The sequence below is a fragment of the Phodopus roborovskii genome, unplaced genomic scaffold, assembly GCF_943737965.1.
Source record: "Phodopus roborovskii unplaced genomic scaffold, PHOROB, whole genome shotgun sequence".
In the NCBI taxonomy this organism is placed as follows: Eukaryota; Metazoa; Chordata; class Mammalia; order Rodentia; family Cricetidae; genus Phodopus; species Phodopus roborovskii.
The window spans coordinates 1,078,450-1,104,230 of record NW_026126422.1 but is presented as its reverse complement, the minus strand read 5'-3'; the positions used below and the strand labels follow the sequence as shown (position 1 = coordinate 1,104,230).

Sequence of the window (25,781 nt, the reverse complement as noted above, 5' to 3'; positions counted from 1 at the left end):
ACTAGGCTATTCTGTTAAGAAAGGAAAAGTAGTATGGAAAACTCCAAGAAGTATTATATTTTGGAATAATCTTTAAGAAAACCATTGCCTTCTCATGAGCTTGACTTTTGACAATATCTCTTGATATATATGTATATATACATATATATATGTATATATATATATATATATATAGTCATTTAGTCTTCATGAATTCCTTTGTAGTTAGTGTTATTTATCTATTTTATTAGTGAAAAAAATCAAGCATCAGAGAATATAAGCATTATGTTTTAGCTTATATTACTGTAAAATGCTAGAACTAGACTTTAAGTGAGACCTCTTTGAGCACATATCCTATGCACCTAATCATTAAGACATACTGTGCTTAATTTAAAATAAACAAAAGATCCTAGAATAGTTTTTAAAAATGATTTTTTAAAATTTAAATTAGAAACAAGCTTGTTTTACATATCAATCCCAGTTCTTGCACTCTCCTGTCCTCCCCTGTTCCGTCCACCAACTCCCATCCCATTCCCTTTCTGTTCCCTAGGGAGGGTGAGGCCTTCCTTGAGGAGTCTTCAAAGTCTGTCAGATCCTAGAATATCTTAAAGAAGGTGGGTCAGACTCCCCCAACCTTTGGCTTGCCTCTGTTCTTCTGAGTAGATGACTATTTGAGAAGATGTTCTGAGTTAGTGAGTCTCATGGCCATCCCATTCTTAGATATAAGAATGAGCGGAAGTGGTTGGTTTGAAAAGGAGCTGTCACATAAATTACCTGCAGGAAGTAGCTTTATTAGGAGAAAGGGCCATGAACCATTATCAGACCTTGAGATGAGAAAGCATTTCAAGGACATAGTAATTATGTTAAACCCATTGTTAACAAGGACTTTAAGACAAAGAGATGCTTCTATTTAGAACACTAGAGAGCTTCACTGAAAGAGATAGCTTAAAGTATGAGTAAAAGAGAAAGCTGCCATGGATAGGATGGCATAGAGTAGCCAGAGAAGCCTTCCGAGAAACCCCCAGAACAAAGAAAATACCTGACTTTTAAACCCTTTCACAGCCTAAGAAAATACCTGACTTTTAAACCCTTTCACAGCCTAAGAAAATACCTGACTTTTAAACCCTTTCACAGCCTATGATTTAGTTAAACACATACATGGCAAAGAACATAGAATAGGTAGGAACAAAAGTTAGGGCTGTGGTTAGGCCATAGCACAAGCCTACTTAACTCTGACCCAGTGAAGAGCTGGGGGTACATCATTTGCTTCTGCTCCATATGGTTAGTTATAGATTTTTTTTTTGTCTTAAAAATTGTGTGTATAGTGTAAGCCTTCCCTCTTCCCATGTACACCAGAGAAGAACTTTCCAGAGTCAGTCTTTCCTTCCACTATTGGCTCTTGTGGCAAGTACTTTTACCAACACTGAGTCATGGTTTACTCTTCTTAGTTTATTGGATCCCAGCTTCTCTGATGGCTCATTCCTCACAGCATGAGTTTTCTCTTGGGAAGTTTTTTTTTTATTTATTTATTTTTATTTACTCTGTATGCAGACCTAGACACACCTGCATGCTAGCAGTGGACATAGTTGGAGGCCTAGACTCTTGGCTATAGCTCATTCACTGACCAAATATTGAATTTAGTAATACAATAAGAATAAAGATTGATGCTTCTTTTGAGAAATTTATACCAGGTCATTATTCTTGTTTTTCTCTCCTAATCTGAAAGATATACCTTTGTATTTTATTCTTTTAGTAATTGTGCTAGAAATGCATACTTACTTATGTAATCTGTGGTAATTTGAAAGAAAATAGCACCCAAAGGGATTGGCACTATGAGGAGGTGTGGCCTGTTGGAGTAGGTGTGGTCTTGTTAGAGGAAGTGTGTCACTGTGGAGGAGGGCTTTGAGGTCACATGTATGCTCAAGCCATGCACTTTGAGACAGACAATTTCCTGTTGCCTGTGAGTCAGGATGTAAGAACTCTCAGCTCCTTCCTAGCACCATGTCTACCTGCGTGCTGCCTTGCTTCCCACCATGATGATAATGTACTAAACATCTGAATTATAAGCAAGCCATCCCAATGAAATCAATGAAATGTTTTTCTTTATAAATGTTGTCTCATCAATAGAAACCCTAACAAAGAAGGTGATACTTGATATTGCTGTGATAGGCCATAGCATGGCTTTTTTTTTGTAATATGGATGGACTTTAGGAGTTGAGTGTGTTAGAAAGGTAGTTGAATGCTTTAAATGCTGCTTCATGGGCCATGCTAGTGTAAGACCCTCAGAATGAGGAGTCTCCCCATGTCGGTCGGTTCCCCCAAGAACTCAGTGTCCAGTCCAGTTGATGCAACAAGCAAAAGGCTTTAATGAACGGGAAATGTTTTTGCAAACGGCCCCCTCAGCACGCAGGCTAGAGAGAAGCGTCATTCTCTGGGCACAAGTGTTTTAAAAGGCAAAACCCACAAGCTTAAGGAGGGGCCGTGACCCTCTGCCCTTTGAGTATGTGACCAGAGTCATGGGCTCTAGCATGGTCTTTACCTTTTTAGATGGTCTCACTATTTAGGTCAGCAGACCTCAGGGTGTGCTAATCAATCTTGCCTAAGCAAATGGGTGTTGCAGCTATCTCTTTGTTTCTCTAGGTCCCATCTGGATATTCTTGGTATCTGGCTGTCTTAGGGCCTTGTAAGGGAAAGGTTGCAGGTGGTTAGCCAAATTCCAGGAACTAAGTCACAGTGGCCTTGGTCAGCTTTCTGGGTCAGACTGCCCTGCATTCCAATTATTTGGGTTCCATTTCATTTCTTTGCTAGTTTAAGTCTTTCACTAGTAGCATGGAAGATAGTGGAGTTGAGAATTATATGAACTATGGGGAGCTGGCTGAAGAGGTTTCATAGGAGAGGAACTTTAGTATGTTGCCTAGAAATTGGTCCTGTGATAGTTTGGTGAAGAATATGGCTGCCTTTTGCCCTTGTCCAAAAAGTTTTCCTGAAGTTGAGGTAAAGATTTTTGGATTAGTGTGCTTGGCAGAGGAAATCTCAAAACAGCCAGTGTAGACTCTGTTGTGCTATTACTAGTGTCAATTTTGATGAAGATACACAATGAAAAGGAGTGAGCTGAGCAAGGGAAACCATTTGAGGAGACAGGAGCACCAGGAAGTGGAATGGAGCAAGTCCTGTGTTCCAGGAATAAAGGGAATGGAGAGATGACATGGCTGTAAGGCTTTGAGGGCCAAAGAGTGGAATGTTGTGGTTTGAAAACAAACAAACAAACAAACAAAAAACACAAAAAACAAAACAAACAAACAAAAGAACAAATGGCCCCTGAAGGGAATGGCACTACCAGCCCCTTGCCCAGATTAATAACTTTTGATTCAGTTTTGTGAACCATTCATTTTAGCCTGGGATGACTACGTATCTGTTAGTTGATATTATAATCCTCTCCTTTCCTTCCCTCAGTTTCCCCATTTGCTCTTCTTCCATGCTTGTCTCGTCTAAACAAAGTGAAGAGCTGCCAGAAACAAAGTGAAGAGCTGCCAGGGCAGTAATCATAGTTCGTCTGGTTTTGCTTGGTAGTTTATCCATCCAGTCATTTCATTTCTTCTAATGTTGATCTACCCATTTTATGGGATTTGTAAATCTTTTTTTTATTTCCCCATTTTACCTTTTTTTCCCATGGTGACCTGCAGGATAACATACTATATTGTGTTCTTGATGGCTTCAGAAATTCTGCAACTATTCTTTTCTGCTTTTTGATGTGGTTGCCTGCAATACTATACATTTTATCTGGAGTTGTCTTTGTTCATTCTCTAGTGGACATTTTCTAGTATATATTTCCTTCTATTTGGACCATTTTGAGTTTGAATTCTGAGAGATTTATCAGATAACAAAGGGATCATTGGCCAGTATGAATGGGGAGATTCACTTATAATCTCCTATTTGGGAAAGAAATGGCCATAAGTAATACATAATACATAATAATTCTAATATAACTTGTAGCCATTTATTTCATGGCCTCAAACTCATTTGAAGTTATAAAAAATAAGCTTATTTCTTAAAATTTGTACAAATAAAATTAGTGGAAGCATGATCCAGAATAGTGAATGTACATTGAATTCACAACACAGAATATTGAAATTTGTGGCTACTATTATATAACTTACAGTTTTGTTTTTCTGTTACCTATTTAATTTAATCTTTATGTAGTCAGTCTAGTTTTTTTTAAAAGGTTGACTTTTGAATATCTTTGAAGTTTTCTTTAATAAATAGGAAGTATGGCAAGTATGGTTTACTTAAATATAATTCTAACTATGATTAATACCAAAAGTTATAGTGGGTTTATAATGAACTATGGATGGCACTAAATACTACACCACTGTTTTCTACTCTTTCCATTGTGTTATTAAGAATTAGTTGTTAATATGTCTACTTATGGATGAATCCAAAGCTAAGAGAAAAGTGACTTGTATTACATCATAGAGCTAATAGATGAGATTCCTGTCATCTGTCTGACTTCAGGACTTGGGACTGTTAATTATTGCTCCATTTTCTTTAAATTGTCTAGCCACAATGGAAACACATTTATTCTCCTCAGAGATTTTTATGCCCTTCTGCTTAGTGCTTTATGATATAAATTGAGAGGACTATTTTTTTTCTTACTTTAACCAGAAATTAAAATACCAAGGGATTTTAGATTTTAAAAAGTTTTTTTTTTGTGGTAAGTAGAATATCAGGAAACTTTGTTTTTGGTTACCTTTGATGATGTCAGTTCATGCTGTAATCGTCATGTCCCATTTTCCTTATAGAATAATTATTTGACCAATTTTATAACTGTGCTCTGAATTTTAATTTCCTTCCTTGTCATGTGTGTCTGTATAATGTGCATGTATACTCACACCCATGCTGATGTCAGAGGATAATTTGTAGGGATGTATTCCTCTACCATGTGGGTCCCAGGGATTAAACTCAGATTATCAGGCTGGACAGCAAGTGCCTTTACCCAGGGAACTGTCCTTGCAGCCCCAGTGATCTAGATTTAAAAAATAAAGCAACTACTTGAAAATGCATTTTCATTTGAATTTGAATGTGCTGGCCCAACCTAGTGATCTTATCAAAGTCATCTAAATCAGAAACTGTTGCTGTAAAAATTATCTTTGCTTATGCAAATAGTTGTGGTTTTAAAATTGAAAACTCTTATTTTCTATCTGAATGTTCCAAAGGAAAAGGACATTACATTATGAAAATATTAACATCAAGAAAGATCAACAGCATGATTATTGTACATTTATACCACGGCTTTATGAAGAAATAGTATTGCAGGAGGAAAAGAAGGTAAGTAAAAAGGGATATTTCTTGTTTTTTCTCCCTCTAATATTACTGAGTTCTTTTGGGTCTACTGTGCCTAACATGTATCACTCAATGAGCATTAGAGAAGGGGCTACATGTAGTACATGTGGTCATCATCTGCATGGACACTTTGTCATCAGGAACTCACTATGTCGGTTTTGTATTTCAGCAGATGTCTTTAGACTGACCTAAATTTTCCCTTACTATTATCCCTTCCCCTCTGCCTCCCTTACTGTGATTTCTTTTCCATACCCTTTCTTTAGAAAGCTTAAGTGACCTTGGTATCTTTGACTGCTGTGTAATGTCAGATTTACTTATGTTCTTTTGACATCTTATGGGGCTTCTTCTCCTCCTCCTTTTCTTCCTTTTTTTTTCCACCCCCTTGAGACAGGGTTTCTTGGTGTAGTTTTGTAGGCCAGGCTGGCCTCAAACTCACAGAGATCCACCTTCCTTTGCCTTCCAAGTTCTGGAATTAAAGGCATGTGCCACCATTACCTGGCTTATGGGGTCTTCTTCATTTGTGAATCTTGTTTATTTTCCTTTTAAAAAAATATGGTATCTAAAAATTGCATAATATTCTGGGTGTGCTTTTAATTGTACAAAGCAAGATTCTTATCTTTTTTTGGTCTGAATTGTGTTTGTCTTCACATAAAACTCATTTAGATGTATATTTAAATATTTTTTAATTTGAAAATTATAGACAAATACCATTCTTATTTTCCCCATATAGTATGTTTTAACTTTAGAGGTAAAGACTGCCATGTGAAAGTTTAAACAGTGGTCCAGTGAAAGTAAGAATGTATGATCCTCCATTGGAAAAACATCAGTAACTATTTCTGTAAGTTTTATTTATTTATGGTACACTGGTGTTTCCCCTGAGTGTATGTCTGTGTGAGGGTGTCAGACCTTAGAGTTACAGACAGTTGTGAGCTGCCATGTGGGTGCTGGGAATTGAACCTGGGGTCTTTTGGAAAAACAGCCATCTCTCCAGCTCCTTCTGTAAGATTTTTTTCCCCTCAAGATTTACTTGTTATTTACTTAGACATTAACTAACAATGAAACATTTATGTAAAAGAAGACATAATACAATATTGGAAAAATATATAATTGCAATAATGCATTTGTTTTAATAAAATATGGGTTATAATTTTAAAAACCAATAAAAAGTATTGCTTTTGCTTAGTATGTGTATTAAGTAATTTTATAATATAGTTTAAAAATACACACAGAAATGGGTGAGAAAAGCTTTTGACTTCTGTTAATGTTTTCTTAATAGTATTTACTTACACATATATGTTAACTTTTGTCATTAAAATACATATCAAGGTCAAAAAATTGTTTACTACTGTATAACTTAAGGTCAGCTTTATTTTTATTTGCAGTTTTGACTATATGGAAGGTGGAATCTAAGGTTTTGTTGTTTTAGGCAAATATTCTGTCATTTTACCTGGGGCCCAGTCTTCAAGAATTTTAGAAAAATTGTCATTGCTTAAAAATAAATCTCTTATGTCATAATGCTATATTTTCTTTTTTCTAAAAAAGAAGTTCCTGATTACTTAAAAAAAAATTTTTTTTTTTTTTTTTTTTTTTTTTTTTTATTATGTGTACAGTGTTCTGCCTGCATGACAGAAGAGGGCACCAGATCTCAGTACAGATGGTTGTGAGCCACCATGTGGTTGTTGGGAATTTAACTCAGGACCTCTGGAAGAGTAACCTGTGCTCTTAACTTCTGAGCCATCTTTCCGGCCCCAATGCTATATTTTCTTAAAGGATAAAAGTTTATGTCAGATGACTTTCAAGTTAAAATAAGATTGCCTGTATTATTACATTGCTTACTATGCTGTTCACATTACTGTGACTAAAAGTGGTTAAAAAGCAAAAACAAAAACAAAAACTGAGACGTAAGAAAAATAACACCATGAAGAATAGTAATCAATAGCAATGGAATGGATTTGTTTATTTGAGTGTTAACATTTGTGGGTTATTCCTCTTGACTGTGCATTGTTCCACATTGTGCTATTAGTATTTACCATCCGGCCTAGAGTAAGGTAAGGACTTGAGTGGTATTTACCTTTTAAAACCATGATTTCCTCATGTTTTAATGTCATTTTATGTTGTACAGGAGTATATATTTTAAATAAAATAGTATTTTGTGTAAAGTTTTCATGTAAATTAGTTCACATTTAGGAAAATTGTGTTTTAATTTAAAGGCCTTTCTTAACTTTTGATTTCCTCTTACATTCTTTTCATTTATAATCATATGTGACAAAATAATATCTAATCAATGCCCTATTATGTGTCATTATTATTTGCTGCAAATGGAAAACTCTAGAACAAAATTAATGGTGATACTAGAATTTCATTGTGTCAAGGGAGTGGTTGGCAGAAGATTTAGATATTCTATTTTTTAATATTAATTTATTTTTTATTCCTATTTTACATATTGATCCCAGTTCCTTGTACCTCCCTCCCTCCCTTCCTCTTTCCTTCTCTCCCAACCTCTCATGCTCTCTGACCACCCCCCCCCCACTCCACATGTATGGTGAGGCCCTCCAGGAGGGATCATCTAAATCTGTCAAGTCATTTTGAGTAGGGACTAGTGTACCAGGATTACATCCTGGATCCACTGTCTGAGGTCACTTAGACTGCCTAGGCCTTCTATCTGAGATCCATGTTCAGGGGGTCTGAGTCAGTCCCATGCTGTATTCCCAGCTGTCAGTCTGGGGGCCCATTAGCTCTTTGTTCAGGTCAGCTGTCTCTATGTGTTTCTGTAGCCTGGTCTTGTCCTCCCTCTCTGCATCTGGATTCCAGTTTGGCTCAGTGTTTAGTTGTGGGTGTCTGCTTCTGTTTCCATCAGCTACTAGATGAAGGCTCCATGATTGTGGATAAGTTAGTCATTGATCTCATTATCAGGGAAGAGCATTTATTGTAGCCTTTCCATTGTTGCTGCAATTGTTAGTTGGGGTCAGTCTTGTAGGTCTATGGACATTTCTCTAGGTTCAGTTTTCTCTTCAAACCTATAATGGCTCCCTCTTTTATGCTCTCTCTTCTCTCTCTCTTTCTCCCTCTCTCTTCTCTTGTCCATTCCTCCCCTTACTCAATCTTCCTAGTCCCAAGTGCTTTCCTCTCATCCCCTTCTCTTTTTCCTAGTTCCCTCTTCACTCACTGCCCCCTCCCCACTCCTCATGTACTCTCGAGATCTTGTCCCTTTCCCCTTCTGTGAGGGACCTTATATGAATCTCTTAGATTCCTCCTTGTATCCTATTTTCTCTGGTGGTGTGAATTATAGGCTGATGATCCTTTGCTCTATGTCTAAAATCCATACATGAGCGAGGACATATCATATTCCTATTTTTGTGACTGGGGTACCTCATTCAGGATGGATTCTTCAAGTTCCATCCACTTGCCTGTGAATTTCAAGGTTCCATTGTTTTTTTTTTTTTTTTTTTTTTTTTTTTCCCCCGCGGAGTAGTATTCCATTGTGTAGATGTGCCACATCATCTTTATCCATTCTTCAGTTGAGGGGCATCTAGGTTGCTTCCAGGTTTTTGCTATTACAAATAATGCTGCTATGAACATAGTTGAACACATGTCTTTGTCTCATGGATGTGGATCATTTGGGTATATGCCTAAGAGGGGGATTGCCGGGTCTGTGGTAGACTGATTCCATATTGATCTCCAAAATGGCTGTACAAGTTTGCACTCTCACCAGCAGTGGAGGAGTGTTCCCCTTTCTCCACATCCTCTTCAGCGTAAGTTGTCATTGGTGTTTCTAATTTTAGCCATTCTAGCAGGAGTAAGATGGTATCTCAAAGTTGTTTTGATTTGCATTTCCCTAATAGCTAGGGATGTTGAGCACTTTCTTAAGTGTCTTTCAGCCTTTTTGATTTCCTCTATTGAGAATTCTTTCTTAAGTTCTGTACCCCATTTTTTAATAGGGCTATTTGGTATTTTTGTTGACTAGTTTCTTGAGTTCTTTGTATATTTTGGAGATCAGTCCTTTGTCAGATGTAGGATCGGTGAATATTTTTTCCCAGTCTGTGGGCTGCCGTTTGGTCTTGTCAACTGTGTTCTTTGCCCTACAGAAGCTTCTAAGTTTGAGGAGGTCCCATTTATTAATTGTTGATCTCAGTGTCTGTGCTCCTGGAGTTATATTCAGGAAGCTGTTTCCTGTAACAATTTGTTCAAGGGTACCTCCCACTTTCTCTTCTAAGAGGTTCAGTGTGGCTGCATTTATGTTGAGGTCTTTGATCCATTTGGAATTGAGTTTTGTGTGTGGTGATAGACATGGGTGTATCTGCAGTCTTCTACACACCATCATACAATTGTGCCAGCACCATTTGTTCAAGATCCTTTCCTCCTCTCATTGTATACTTTTAGCTGTTTGCTCAAAAATCAGGTGTTCATAGGTGTGTGGGTTAATATCAGGATTTTCTATTCGATTCCTTTGCTCTACTTGTCTATTTTTGTGCCAATACCAGGCTGTTTTCAGGACTATAGCTCTGTAGTAGAGCTTAAAGTTGGAGATAATGATTCCTTCTGAAGTTCCTTTATTGTACAGGGTTGTTTTGGCTATCCTGGGTCTTTTGTTTTTCCATTAAGGTTGATTATTATCCTTTCAAGATAAGTGAAGAATTGTGCTGGGGTGTTAATGGGGATTGCATTGAATCTGTAGATTGCTTTTGGCAAGATTGTCATTTTTACTATGTTTATCCTAACTATTCAAGGGCATAGGAGATCTTTCCATTTTCTGGTATCTTATTTAATATCTTTCTTTAAAGATACAAAGTTCTTATTATATAGGACTGTCATGTGTTTGGTAAGCATTCCCCATGATGCTTTATGTTGCTTGTGGGTATTGTAAAGGGTGATATTTCTCTGTTTTCTTTCGCAGCCCCTTTGTTGTCTGAATAAATTAGGGCTATTGATGTTTTTGAGTTTATCTTGTTCCTGCTAGTTTGCTGAAGGTGTTTATCAGCTGTAGGAGTTCCCTGGTAGAGTTTTTTAGATCACTTATGTAAACTATCATATCATCTGCAAATAGAGAAAGTTTGGCTTCTTTCTTTCTAGTTTGTATCCCCTTGATCTCTTTTTGTTGTCTTATTGCTCTAGCTAGTACTTCAAGTACAATATTGAAAAGATTTGGGAGAGAGGACAGCCTTGTCTTGTTCTGGATTTTGGAGGAATCACCTTAAGCTTCTGTCCTTTCAGTTTGATGTTGGCTCTTGGTTTACTGTATATTGCTTTTATTATGTGTAGGTATGTTCCTGTTATCCGTGATCTCTCCAAGACCTTTATCATGAAAGGGTGTTGAATTTTGCCAAAGACTTTTCCAGTATCTAGTAAGATGATCATATAGATTTTTTCAGTTTGTTTATATGGTGGATCATATTGATAGATTTTCATATTTTGAACCATCCCTGCATCCCTGGGATGAAGTTTACTTGGCCATGGTGGATGATTTCTCTGATGTATTCTTGGATTCGATTTGCCAGTATTTTATTGATTATTTTTGCATCAATGTTCATGAGGGATATTGGTCTGTAGTTTTCTTTCTTAGTTGTGTCTTTGTGTGGCTTGGGTACCAAGGTGATTGTGGCCTTGTAAAAAAGAGTTTGGTAATGAACCTTCTGTTTCTATTGTGTTGAACAATTTGAGGAGTATTGGCATTACCTCTTTCTTGAATTTCTGGTAGAATTCTGCACTGAAGCCATCTTGCCCTGGGCTTTTTTTTTTTTTTTTTTTTTTGTTGGGAGGCTTTTGATGACTGCTTCTATTTTATTAGGGTTTATAGGTCTATTTAAATCGCTTATCTGTTCTTAATTTAATTTTGGTAAGTGATAGCTATCCAGAAATTTGTTCATTTCCTTTGAATTTTGAATTTTGTGGAGTATAGATTTTCAAGGTACAAATTGAAGGTTCTCTGACTTTCTTCAGTGTCCGTTGTTATGTCCCCCTTTTCATTTCTGATTTTGCTGATTTGCATGTTTTTATCTGCTTTTTGTTAGTTTGGATAAAGGTTTGTCTATCTTGATTTTCTCAAAAAACCAGCTCATTGTTACATTGATTCTTTGTATTGTTTTCTTAGTTTCTACTTTATTGATTTTTGCTCTCAAATTAATTATTTCCTGGCATCTACTCCTCCGCGGTGAGTTTCCTTCTTTTTCTTCTAGGGCTTTCAGTTGTGCTGTTAATTCTCTAATGTGACTATCCTCTGTTTTCTTCATATGGGCACTTAGTTCAGTGAACTTTCCTCATAGCACTGCTTTCAAAGTGTCCCATAAGTTTGGGTATGTTTTGTCTTAATTCTCGTTGAATTCTAGGAAATCTTTAATTTCTTTCTTCTTCCTTGACCCAAGAATGGTGCAATTGCGCTTTGTTCAGTTTCCATGAGTTTGTAGGGTTTCTGCGATTTGTGTTGTTGTTGAATTCCAACTTTAAAGTATGGTGGTCTGATAAGATACATGGGGTTATTCCAGTTTGTTTTGTATCTATTGAGGTTTGTTATTTGCCTAGTATGTGGTCGATTTTAGAGAAGGTTCCATGTGGAACAGAGAAGAAGTTATATTCTTTTGTGTTTGGATGGAATGTTCTATAGATGTCTGTTAAACCTAATTGGGACATAACTTTTGTTAGTTATTTTGTTTTTTTGTTAAGTTTCTGTGTGGTGGTCCTGTCTAGTGGTGAGAGTAGGGTGTTGATGTCTCCCACTATGAGTGTGTGAGAATTATGTGAGCTCTGAATTTTAGCAGTATTTCTTTTACTAGTATGGGTGCCTTTGTATTTGGGGCATAGATGTTCAGAATTGAGACTTTGTACTGATGGATTTCTTCTGGATGTATATGAAATGACTGTCTTTATCTCTTTTGATTGATTTTTGTTTGAAGTATTATAACTTGGTAGATATTAGGATAGTTACACCTGCTTCCTTTTTGGGTTCATTTGATTGGAAGATCTTTTCCCACCTTTACCCTGAGGTAATGTCTGTCTTTGAATCTTAGATGTGTTTCTTGTATGCAGCAGAAGGATGGATTCTGTCTTTGTATCTATTCTGTTAGCCTGTGTCTTTCTATATGCGAGCTAAGACCATTAATGTTGAGGGAAAATAAGGACCATTGATTGTTAATTCTTGTTTGTTTTAGATTTCTTGTTGTTGGTGTTATTTTGAGTATATATGTCCCGCTTTTTCTTTTGGATTCTGATAAAGTGAGATTATCAATTGCCTGTGTCTTTGTGAGTGTATTTAACTTCCTTGGGTTGGAGTTTTTTTTTTTTCCCCAGAACTTTCTACAAGGCTGGATTTGTTAATATGTCTTATGAAAATCTGGCTTTGTCATTGCATATCTTGATTTCTCTGTCCATAGTGATTGAGAGTTTTGCTGGATATAGTAGCCTGGTCTGGCATCCATGTACTCTTAGTATTTGTAGAAAATCTATCCAGGACCTTCTGGTCTTGAGAGTTTCTATGGAGAAGTCAGGTGTAATTTTGATAGGTCTGCCTTTATATGTTACCTGGCCTTTCCCCCTTGCTTCTCTTAATATTCTTTCTTTATTCTGTATGTTAAGTGTTTTAATTATTATGTGGCAAAGGGACTTTTCTTTTTTGGTACAGTCTATTTGGTGTTTGGTATGCTTCTTGTACTTTCATGGGCATGTCCTTCTTCATATTTGGAAAGTTTTCTTCGATGATTTTGTTGAATATGTTTTCGCACCTTTGAGCTGTGCTTCCTCACCTTCCTCTATGCCTATTATTCTTAGGTTTGACCTTTTCACGGTTTTCTACATTTCCTGGATGTTTTGTGTTAAGGGTTTGTTGGATTTACGATTTTCTTTGGTGGATGAATCTATTTCCTCTAGTTTATCTTCAGCACCTGAGAGTCTCTCTTCCGTCTCTTGTATTCTGATGGTTATGCTTGCATCTCTAGTTCCTGATTGTTTACCCAGTTTTTCTATTTCAAGCGTTCCTTCAGTTTGTGATTTCTTTATTTTCTCTATTTAAGTTTTCAGGTATTGAACTATGTGAATTTTTTCTTTTGGCTTTTTGATTGTGTTTTCATGGCTTTCCTTACTTCCTTTAAGAGATTTGTTCATTTCTGCTTGGTCTTTTCCTCTATTTCTTCCATTTTTGTTTTGTTTTTTTCTTCCTTTTTTTAAAGGAAATTTTTTCATATCATCTTTGAGGGCCTCTATCATTTTTATGAAGTTATTTTTAAGTCATTCTCTTCTGCTTCATCTTCTCTGGTGTGATTAGGTCTAGTTGGTGTAGAGTCCCTAGATTCTGGTGGTGTCATCCTAGTCTTCTATTGTTGGGTGTTTTCTTGTATTACTGTTTTCCCATCACTTTTTCCCAGTGGGTGCAGGTGCAGTCTTTCTCTCTCTCTCTTGACTCAAATTTCATTTAGTAGTGAGTTGCTCAGTTTCCATGTGTTCGTAAACTTTATGCTGTTCCCATTGTTGTTGATAATCCAACTTTAATCCATGGTGGTCAGATAAGATGCAGGGTGTTATTTCAAATATTTGATTATGTATTGAGACTAGCTTTGTGTCTTAATGTGTGGTCAATTTTGGAGAAAGCTGCATGGCCTGCTGATAAGAAATTTTGGTCTGTAATATGCAGTAGTGGCTGTTACATACTGAGGTAACCAACAACCATGTAATTGGACCTCAGGACCCCTGAATAGGAGGAAATTCATGTCTGACATGGTAAGCATAACCCCGTACCCATGTCTGATGAGGTTAATGACCCTAGGGCAGTACCTTGAACTTCTACTTCCCTAAACTAACATAGGTAAGTGTAGCTCCCACTCTTCATCAGAGTAGCCTCATATTGCATCAGACAGCGATTGGGTACTCAGACCACTTCTATGGAGGGGAAAAGGGGAGAAATACCTTAAGAGCCAGAGGACTAGGGCATCTGCTGAAAAATTTATCTTCTGTATGATAGGAAGCTGTGCCCATGAAATCTCAACAATATGGTTGACTAATCAAAACCTGAGAAAGGACACCATCAGTTCATACCAGCTCGATAGGGGAAATCCCCCTAGATGAATGACTACAGAGAGTGAGTAAGAATTAGTTCATTCCAGGAATGAGTCCCTTGATAGGTGATCTATCCCAAGCAATCATCACTAGCATATATAAGGATTAACAAACTAAATAAACTCAGCAGGTTGTATTTGTAATTGTGTGTGCATGTATGTGTGTGTATGTATGTATGTGTGTATGTGTGTATATGTATATGTAACAAAAATAATTAAAGAATAAGAAGCCATGTATGAGAAAGTGTAGGGGGGCACTGGGGGAGTTGGAGGGAAGAGGGAGTGGGAGCAATATAAAACAGTTTAGTACATATATGAAAAATATGAAAAATATTTTTAAAAATCAGAGTAAAACTTTCACTAGGTGGTGCCAAAACTTTGGCTCTTTACTGATATAATATTCATCTCGAATTTTCATTAAAACAAATGCTTAAAGATATTTGGGAGGATGTGGCAATTTGTAATATATTCATCTGAGCAAATACTAGTTGTTAATTTTAGTTCCTTTGTAAATTTTGCCCAGCAAAGAGAGCTTACAGCTATGTATTTTATAGTTTTCTTTAAATTACAGTTGCAAACTGTTATTTCTACTCGCTGATCTATTTAAATTAAACAAATTTTAAAAATATTAAAGGTATATTTTAAGATGTTCATAAAGAAGGATATTTTATGTGTTAGTATAATGTTATCTAACATAATTTAATAATAGTAAGAAGTTCTTAAGTAGGAAGTTGCAATTTTGAACGACTAAAATTATGCTTAAGAATGCTTAAAAAAATCTTAGCTATAAAAGGTAGAAAAAATTTATAGCCTTTCCCAAGAGTAGCCTTTAAGCTTCTCCTCCTTGCTGTTATTATTATTATTGTCAATACTATCCTCTTTTGGAGGTAGGGTCTCATGTTGTCCAGAATGACCTCACACATCCTACATAGGCAAGGATAACCAAGAGAGAGAACTTTTGTCTGGTACTCCAAAAGTAACCAAGAATCTGTGGCAGAGAAGTTATAAGATATAGAGGAGAACCTACGATATTATTTTCTCAAATCAATATAGTTTCCATTGTTAATACTCATCCTTATATCAAGAGATAAATCATGTTCTCACCCCTCACCTAAGAGGTTTCTTTTTGTAGCAGACAGAGGGTAACATGGAGATCCACAGCTGGTCAAAAGTGGAGAACAGCCAACCATATAGTGCACAGATCCAGTAGGTTCATCTGCAATGCAGCCCATATACCTAAAGGCTCAAGGCACATTGCAGAAAGCGGGAATGGAAAGATTGCAAAGTCCAGAGGAACAAGATAATTACTGTGAGATAGTGTCTTCTAGACACGGTAGGGAATATGAACAGCATGGTTTCCCACACAAGATCTGTGTGATGACCACATCAACTGACATACTGCCGTGGATGGAAAATTTCCCAAGGTCCTAACCTGAGATAAACTACAGGTGGTCAGTTGCTGTTCAGGTAGAGAGAATCCACTCTATCTCTGGACAAGTCCCATGATGTATTGCGGTTTTATAAGGATCAGGATAAACAATTAGGCCCAACAAGTGTTTATTCAGGGAGAAATAACTCACAACATAGACAGGTGAACACCAGCAGGTGCCTCCGGAAGTCTTCCTGTCCCTGTGGGGCTTACAAGAGAGCGTTTCCCCCCCCCCTCAGACCTAGTTCCACAGGTCACTTCCACCCCTGGCTCCACCCCCCAATGGGCGTGGCCAATGCCACAGAAGGGGACAATGATGGATTTCCCAATCCTAAGTGGTCAGCCATAAGCACGTGTATCTTTGAGCAACATTGATGGAACTCAGTCAATTTTGAATGTGTGTATATACGTTTATATAAATATGTAACCAATAGTTAATGGAAGTGCTGTTGGGGCAGGGGTGGTGGTGGAGATGAAAAGTGGATGGGGATGGGTAGACATTATATAAATATAGTGTATTTATGTATGAAATTCTCAAAAACTCAAAATAGAGATATTATAGGAATATTAATTATTGCTATTTCAAAAAAATCCTTGCCTACTTTTCTCTTGGTAGTGCCCTAAATATTTGGGTGTCTGAAACTGCCATGTATCCTTTATTTTTTTTTAATATTTTTTTTATTTAATTTTATATAACAAAGTCCAATTAAATGAAAACAAACATTTATACACAATATTTGGGAATTTGGGCGTCACACTTTCCAAACTACTTCCTGCTGGTAAGGGGTGCTGTCTTAGGGGATTCGAAGAAGACTCAGATATCCTAGCTGTAGTGTGTAGGGCTGTTTTGTCCAGCTGTTTGGAATGTAGGATCAGCTTGTACTCTGTTTCAGGCGGTCTGGCATGATCAAACCACATTAGTCTGGAAGGAATCCACATATTTTCATTTTCTGTGGAAACAAAAATAGAAATACTTTTCCCCAGTAACTTGTTCTTCAACTTAAATTTTGGAGTCAAAGCGTTTTTTTTTTTTTTTTTTTTTTTTTATTATTTTACATGTCGATCCCAGTTCCCTCTCTCTCCCTCCCTCCCTCCCTTTTACCCTCTCTGCCCTCTCACATGCATTCTAAACACCCTCCCCTCCCAACCCCCCACCACAATACCATATGTAGGGGAATGCCATCCAGTTGGGGTCATGTAGATCTGACAGGTCCTGTGAAGTAGGGACTAGGGCTTCTCTCCTATCTCTAGAATAAGGCAGTTATCCCTCCATGGGGGATATGTTTGCAAAGTCCTTTTGTGCACCAGGGATACATCCTGGCTCCACTGTCTGAGGTCTCTTAGACTGCTCAGACCTTTTGGCTGAGACCCATATTCAGGGGGGTCCGAGTCAGTCCCCTGTTGGCTTCCCAGCTATCAGTCTAGTGGCCCTTAGCTCCTCCTTGTTCAGGTAAGCTGTCTCTATGTGTTTCTACCGCATGGTCTTGTCCTCTCCATCTGCTTCTGGGTTCTAGTTCGACTCAGTGTTTATGTATGGGTGTTTGCTCCTGTTTTCAACAGGCATTAGTTGAGGGCTCCATGGAGAAGTTAGTTGTTGATCTCACTCTCTGGGAAGGGCATTTATGATAGCCTTTCCACGGAAGCTGAGATTGTTAATTGGGAGCAGTCTTGTAGTTCCCTCGACCTTTCTTTGTGTTCAACTTTATCTTCAAACCAATATTGGCGTCCTCTTTTATGTTCTCTCTCTCTGTCTCTGTCTCTCTCTCTCTCTCTCTTTCCTATTTTCCATTCCTAACCAGGCTCAATCCTCCTGGTCGCACATGCCTTCCTCTCCTCCCTCTCATTTTCTCCTACTTCTCTCTCCATTAGCTGTCCTCCCCCACTTTACCTGAGCTCTGGGGGACTTGTCCCTTCCCAGTTCTGTGAGGGACTTTGTATGAATCTCTTAGAGTACAACTTGTATCCTAGTTCCTCTGGTGATGTGAATTATAGGCTGGTGATCATTTGATCTAGTTCTAAAATCCATATATGAGTGAGTACATACTGTGTTTCTCTTTTTGTGACTGGGTTACCTCATTCAGGATGGTTTCTTCAAGTGCCATCCACTTGCCTGCGAATTTCAAGATACCATTATTTTTTTTTCTGCAGAGTAGTATTCCATTGTGTAGATGTGCCACATCTTCATTAACGATTCTTCAATTGAGGGGCATCTAGGTTGTTTCCAGGTTCTTGCTATTACAAATAGTGCTGCTATGAACATAGTTGAACAGATGTCTTTGTTGCATTGATGTGAATCCTTTGGGCATATGCCTAAGAGGGGGATTGCCGGGTCCTGTGGTTAACTAATTCCCATTTTCCTGAGGAACCGCCATACTGATCTCCAAAGTGGCTGTATGAGTTTGCACTCCCACCAGCAGTGGAGGAGTGTTCCACTTTCTCCACATCCTCTCCAACATAAGTCATCACTGGTGTTTCTAATTTTAGCCATTCTGGCAGGGGTAAGATGGTATCTCAAAGTTGTTTTGATTTGCATTTCCCTGATAGCTAAGGATGTGGAGCATTTTCTTAAGTGTCTTTCAGCCTTTTTGATTTCCTCCATTGAGAATTCTTTCTTCAGTTCTGTACCCCATTTTTTATTTTTTTTATTTATTTTTCTTTAATTTTATATAACAAAGTCCAACTAAATGAAAACAAACATTTATACACAATATTTGGGAATTTGGGCGTCGTTCTTTCCAAACTACTTCCTGCTGGTAAGGGGCGCTGTCTTGGGGGATTCGAAGAAGATTCAGATATCCTAGCTGTAGTGTGTAGGGCTGTTTTGTCCAGCTGTTTGGAATGTAGGATCAGCTTGTACTCTGTTTCAGGCGGTCTGGTGTGATCAAACCACATTAGTCTGGAAGGAATCCACATCTTTTCATTTTCTGTGGAAACAAAAATAGAAACACTTTTCCCCAGTAACTTGTTCTTCAACTTAAATTTTGGAGTCAAAAAGTTTTTTTTTTTTTAATTTATTATTTTACATGTCGATCCCAGTTCCCTCTCCCTCCCTCCCTCTTTCCCTCCCTCCCTCCCTCCCTTCCCTCCTGCCCATCTCCCTCCTTCCCTCCCTTTTACCCTCTCTGCCCTCTCCCATGCACTCTAAACACCCTCCCCTCCCAACCCCCCACCACAATACCATATGTAGGGGAATGCCGTCCAGTTGGGGTCATGTAGATCTGACAGGTCCTATGAAGTAGGGACTAGGGCTTCTCTCCTATCTCTAGAATAAGGCAGTTATCCCTCCATGGGGGATATGTTTGCAAAGTCCTTTTGTGCACCAGGGATACATCCTGGCTCTACTGTCTGAGGTCTCTTAGACTGCTCAGACCTTTTGGCTGAGACCCATATTCAGGGGGGTCCGAGTCAGTCCCCTGTTGGCTTCCCAGCTATCAGTCTAGTGGCCCTTAGCTCCTCCTTGTTCAGGTAAGCTGTCTCTATGTGCTTCTGCCGCATGGTCTTGTCCTCTCCATCTGCTTCTGGGTTCTAGTTCGACTCAGTGTTTATGTATGGGTGTTTGCTCCTGTTTTCAACAGGCATTAGTTGAGGGCTCCATGGAGTAGTTGTTGATCTCACTCTCCGGGAAGGGCATTTATGATGGCCTTTCCACGGAAGCTGAGATTGTTAGTTGGGAGCAGTCTTGTAGTTCCCTTGACCTTTCTTTGTGTTCAACTTTATCTTCAAACCAATATTGGCGTCCTCTTTTATGTTCTCTCTCTCTGTCTCTGTCTCTCTCTCTCTTTCCTATTTTCCATTCCTAACCAGGCTCAATCCTCCTGGTCGCACATGCCTTCCACTCCTCCCCCTCATTTTCTACTTCTCTCTCCATTAGCTGTCCTCCCCCACTTTACCTGAGCTCTGGGGGACTTGTCCCTTCCCAGTTCTGTGAGGGACTTTATATGAATCTCTTAGAATACACCTTGTATCCTAGTTCCTCTGGTGATGTGAATTATAGGCTGGTGATCATTTGATCTAGTTCTAAAATCCATATATGAGTGAGTACATACTGTGTTTCTCTTTTTGTGACTGGGTTACCTCATTCAGGATGGTTTCTTCAAGTGCCATCCACTTGCCTGCGAATTTCAAGATACCATTATTTTTTTCTGCAGAGTAGTATTCCATTGTGTAGATGTGCCACATCTTCATTAACCATTCTTCAATTGAGGGGCATCTAGGTTGCTTCCAGGTTCTTGCTATTACAAATAGTGCTGCTATGAACATAGTTGAACAGATGGCTTTGTTGCATTGATGTGAATCCTTTGGGTATATGCCTAAGAGGGGTATTGCCGGGTCCTGTGGTAAACTAATTCCCATTTTCCTGAGGAACCACCATACTGATCTCCAAAATGGCTGTATGAGTTTGCACTCCCACCAGCAGTGGAGGAGTGTTCCACTTTCTCCACATCCTCTCCAACATAAGTCATCACTGGTGTTTCTAATTTTAGCCATTCTGGCAGGGGTAAGATGGTATCTCAAAGTTGTTTTGATTTGCATTTCCCTGATAGCTAAGGATGTGGAGCATTTTCTTAAGTGTCTTTCAGCCTTTTTGATTTCCTCCAATGAGAATTCTTTCTTCAGTTCTGTACCCCATTTTTTAATAGGGTTATTTGGTGTTTTGTTGACTAATTTCTTGAGTTCTTTGTATATTTTGGAGATCAGCCCTTTCTCGGATATAGGATTAGTGAAAATCTTTTCCCAGGCAGTGGGCTGCCGTTTGGTCTTGTCAACTGTGTCCTTTGCCTTACAGAAGCTTCTAAGTTTGAAGAGGTCCCATTTATTAACTGTTTCTTTCAGTGTCTGTGCCCCTGGAGTTATGTTCAAGAAGCGGTCTCCTATACCAATTTGTTCAAGGGTACCTCCTACTTTCTCTTCTAAGAGGTTCAATGTGGCTGGATTGATGTTGAGGTCTTTGATCCATTTGGACTTGAATTTTGTGCATGGCGACAGACATGGTCTATCTGCAGTCTTCTACACACCCTCATCCAATTGATTCAGCACCATTTGTTGAAGATGCTGTCCTCACCGCATTGTATAAGTTTAGCTGTTTTGTCGAAAATCAGGTGTTCATAGGTGCGTGGATTAGTATCAGGATTTTCAATTCGATTCCATTGGTCTACCTGTCTATTTTTATGCCAATACCAGGATGTTTTCAGAACTATAGCTCTGTAGTAGAGCTTAAAGTCAGGAATGGTGATGCCTCCTGAAGTTCTTTTATTGTATAGGGTTGTATTGGCTATCCTGGGTCTTTTGTTTTTCCATATAAAGTTGATTATTATCCTTTCAAGGTCGGTGAAGAATTGTGGTGGGATTTTAATGGGGATTGCATTGAATCTGTAGATTGCTTTTGGTAAGATTGCCATTTTTACTATGTTTATCCTACCTAACCAAGAGCATGGGAGGTCTTTCCATTTTCTGGTATCTTCTTTAATTTCTTTCTTTAGAGTCACAAAGTTCTTATTATATAGATCTTTTACTTGTTTGGTAAGCGTTACACCAAGATACCTTATGTTGCTTGTGGCTATTGTAAAGGGTGATGTTTCTCTGATTTCTTTCTCTGCCTCTTTGTCGTCTGAAAAAAATAGGGCTACTGATTTTTTTGAGTTTATCTTGTATCCTGCTAGTTTGCTGAAGGTGTTTATCAGCTGTAGGAGTTCCCTGGTAGAGTTTATTGGGTCGCTTATGTAAACTATCATATCATCTGCAAATAGAGACAGTTTGACTTCTTCCTTTCCAATTTGGATGCCCTTGATCTCCTTTTGTTGTCTTATAGCATTAGCTAGAACTTCTAGTACAATATTGAAGAGATATGGAGAGAGAGGACAGCCTTGTCTTGTTCCTGATTGTAGAGGAATTGGCTTAAGTTTCTCTCCATTCAGTTTGATGTTGGCAGTTGGTTTGCTGTATATTGCTCTTATTATGTTTAGGTATGTTCCTGTTATCCCTGACCTCTCTAATACCTTTATCATGAAAGGGTGTTGAATTATATTGAAGGCTTTTTCCGCATCTAGGGAGATAATCATATGGTTTTTCTTTTTCAGTTTGTTTATATGGTAGATCACATTGATAGATTTTCGTATGTTAAACCATCCCTGCATTCCAGGGATGAAATCTACTTGGTCATGGTGGATGATTTCTCTGATGTATTCTTGAATTCGGTTTGCCAGTATTTTATTGAGTATTTTTGCATCGATGTTCACCAGGGATATTGGTCTGTAGTTTTCTTTCTTAGTTGTGTCTTTGTGAGGTTTGGGTACCAAAGTTATTGTGGCCTCATAAAAAGAGTTTGGCAATAAACCTTCTGTTTCTATCTTGTGGAACAGTTTGAGGAGTAGTGGTATTAGTTCTTCCTTGAATGTCTTGTAGAATTCTGCACTGAATCCATCTGGCCCTGGACTTTTTTTGGTTGGAAGGCTTTCGATGACTGCTTCTATTTCATTGCGGGTTATAGGTCTATTTAAGTTGTTTGTCTGTTCTTGATTTAATTTTGGTAAGTGATAGTTATCCAGAAACTTGTCCATTTCCTTTCAATTTTCAATTTTTGTGGAATACAGATTTTCGAAGTATGACCTGAAAATTGTCTGGATTTCCTCTGTGTCTGTTGTTATGTTCCCCATTTCGTTTCTGATTTTGTTAATTTGCATGTTCTGTCTCTGCTTTTTCGTTAATTTGGATAAAGGTTTATCTATCTTGTTGATTTTCTCAAAAAACCAACTCTTTGTTGCATTGATTTTTTGTATTGTTTTCCTGGTTTATATTTTGTTGATTTCAGCCCTCAAGTTGATTATTTCCTGGCTCCTGCGGGGTGAATTTGCTTCTCTCTGTTCTAAGTTTTTCAGTTGGGCTGTTAATTCATTTATGTGACTATCCTATGTTTTCTTCATATGGGCACTTAGTGCAATGAACTTCCCTCGTAGCACTGCTTTCAAGGTGTCCCATAAGTTCAGGTATGTTGTATCCTCATTCTCGTTGAATATTAGAAAGTCTTTAGTTTCTTTCTTTATTTCTTCTTTGACCCAGGAGTGGTGCAATTGCACATTGTTAAGTTTCCATGAGTTTGCAGGTTTTCTGCTATTTGTGTTGTTGTTGAATTCCAATTTTAAAGCATAGTGGTCCGATAAGATACAGGGGACTATTCCTATTCTCTTGTATCTGTTGAGGTTTGTTATGTCTCCTAGTATGTGGTCGATTTTAGAGAAGGTTCCATGTGGAGCAGAGAAGAAGGTATATTCTTTTGTCTTTGGATGGAATGTTCTATAGATATCTGTTAGCCCCAGTTGAGACATAACATCTGTTAATTCTTTTGTTTCTTTGTTGAGTTTCTGATTTGTGGTCCTGTCTAGTGTTGAGAGTGGTGTATTGAAGTCTCCCACTATAAGTGTGTGAGGTTTTATATGAGCTTTGAGTTTTAGTAGTGTTTCTTTTTACGAATGTGGGTGACTTTGTATTAGGGGCATAGATGTTCAGAACTGAGACTTTGTGTTGATGGATTTCTCCTGAGATGAATATGAAATGACTGTCTTCATCTCTTTTGACTAGTTTTGGTTTGAAGTCTAACTTGTTAGATATTAGGATAGCTACGCCTGCTTGCTTCTTATTTCCATTTGATTGGAAAATCAAATAGGAGGATCTCTGGGAGGGGCCTGGGACTCCAGCAGAGGACTGGAGGCGGGGTCAGAGACCAAGCAGGTGGAAATTACAGGTGGTCCCACGTGGATAGTCAGGTCTCCTTTGTTCGGAGTTGCTCTGAGAGGACTCTGAAGTAGGGTGGACTGTTGGCTCCACCCTCTGTCCCAGTGTTCAACCAGAGCAGCAGGACCGTAGGTGGGGTAGGGCACAGGGTAGGGGGGGGGTAGGCTGGAGGTGGGGATGGGTGGGGGTGTATTAGTGCTCCAAGGGTGCTCTCGATGGGGACTGGAGACAGGAGCAGCAGGATCATGGGCCAATCCAGGGAGTTCAGGCGGGGGAGGGGGGAAAAGAGGTTGTAGGGGACAGGTGGCCCCAATTGGGCCCAGACTCACCTCTGGCCAATAGCCGGTGGAGGACGAGGGCTGGGCTGGAACTTGAGAAGGTTTTGCAGGGTAGTGGGATCTCACTGGAAACTGGCGCTCTCCCGCTGAGACCTCATTCTTTGGCAGGGGCCCGTATTTGGGAACTCCGAGTGGACCCGCAGAGATAGGCCCCATGTATCCTTTATATAAATAAAACCATCTACTTAAAATTTTTAATGTATCACTAGAGCTTGATATGGTCCTATGATAAATAGTCATATTTTATTTCACTTAAAAAGTTCACATTTAGGTTTATATTGAATAAGGTAGATTTATTAATCCAAGCTATTAAAGTGATTAAGGGATGGGGCTCGAGAGATGGTTCAGTGTTTAAGAGCATTTGCTGCTCCTGTAAAAGACCCAGGTTTGGTGTTCAGGATCCTTATATGTAGGGTGAAAACCATCTGTACCTCCAATTCTAGGGAGTGGGGTGGCATCTTCAGGCCTTTGTGGGTACATATGCAGACAAAACACATAACAAAAATGAATAATACAATCTTTGAAAAACAATGGATAATTATTGGGGTACCAGGTATATATACTGAACATATATATATATATATATATATATATATATATATATATATATATATACATGTATATGTATATGTATATGTATAATATATATATATATATAACATTATAATTTTTTACTATGTTCACATGAAATGAACACATTGTGACTGTCATGGGTTACCAGATAATTTCAGTGATGTTCAGGCATGGTTGCTTACTCTACTAAGCCAATTTCAGACTAGATTACTGTAGTGACTGAAGCAACAGTAGTTGTCTTAAAAGTCTGTAAAAAGTAAAGTTTGTAAAAAGTAGCATATAGGCTGGGTGTTGGTGGCACATGACTTTAATCCCAGTACTCGGGAGGCAGAGGCAAACAGATCTCTGTGAGTTCGAGGCCAGCCTGGTCTATAGAGCTAGTTCCAGGACAGGCTTCAAAGCTACACAGAGAAACCTTGTATGGAAAAATTACCACCACTACCACTACCGCCACCACCACCACCCATAATCCAAAACACAAAAAACAAAATGAAACAAACAAACAAACAAACACAAAAGGCAGCATATAAACGATTGTCGTGCCTTCAAACTTGATTAAAATTGTTACTCATTGAACACTATTCCTCTTATTTATTTATAGGTGAAATGTGCACATGGAAAACCGCTGTATATTTTAACTTTAGATTACATATTGAAGTCTGACAGGTCGTTTTTTTTTTGTTTTTTTTTTTTAAAGAACCATTTCAATAAAGCTTAGGTACAACATAATAAAAATTTTATTTTAAAATCAGCCAACTCTTGGATTCTCATCTACAACAAATTTTACAAAGTAAACTGATCATCTTCGTATTTCATAGACACTGATGTGTATCTTGTAAGTTGTTCTCGATAAGTAAACATAGTTTTTGAGTAGAGTAATATAATTTTAAAGAAGCCAGAGATACTCAACACTATTTTAAAAGCAGAAATTGGAAAGATTAATTTTGGTAATAAAGTTGTATGTAACTATTCACAGCTAGTTTCATGATGGACAAATATTACCTGTTTTACAAATAGATGTTGCTGTGTCATGATGTGGAGATGATAACTCACGAGTCTGTCAGTACAGAAATGTGGGAGGATAGCATTCTCAGAAGTGCTGTCAAGGCTATGGGGGAGGAGTAGTATAGTACACAGAAGTAGCATTTTGAAGACTTGATAGACAGGTGGTAGAACAAAGCATGTAAGGGAAACGAGAGCCGTGTCTTGGAAAGGTGAATGAATACCTGCAAGAGTCATCTTTGCGGTTCAAACTGAACCCGTTAGGTGATCCATCAGTCAGGAGAGGTAGGCAGTGACCGCTCAGGGGATCATTAACACTCTGCAGTCTGTGTGCCCACGGTGACCCACATCTGT

General features: G+C 38.3%; 1 protein-coding gene across 1 annotated transcript in view; it reads left to right on the top strand.

The window, feature by feature from the left end:
- Positions 1–25,781, top strand: part of Stpg2 (sperm tail PG-rich repeat containing 2) — a 465,521-nt gene that overhangs the window by 27,262 nt on the left and 412,478 nt on the right. Inside the window, exon 6 of the mRNA XM_051185397.1 lies at positions 5,193–5,304. Within this exon, the coding sequence (XP_051041354.1) occupies positions 5,193–5,304 (112 nt within the window). The remainder of the gene's footprint in view (positions 1–5,192; positions 5,305–25,781) is intronic.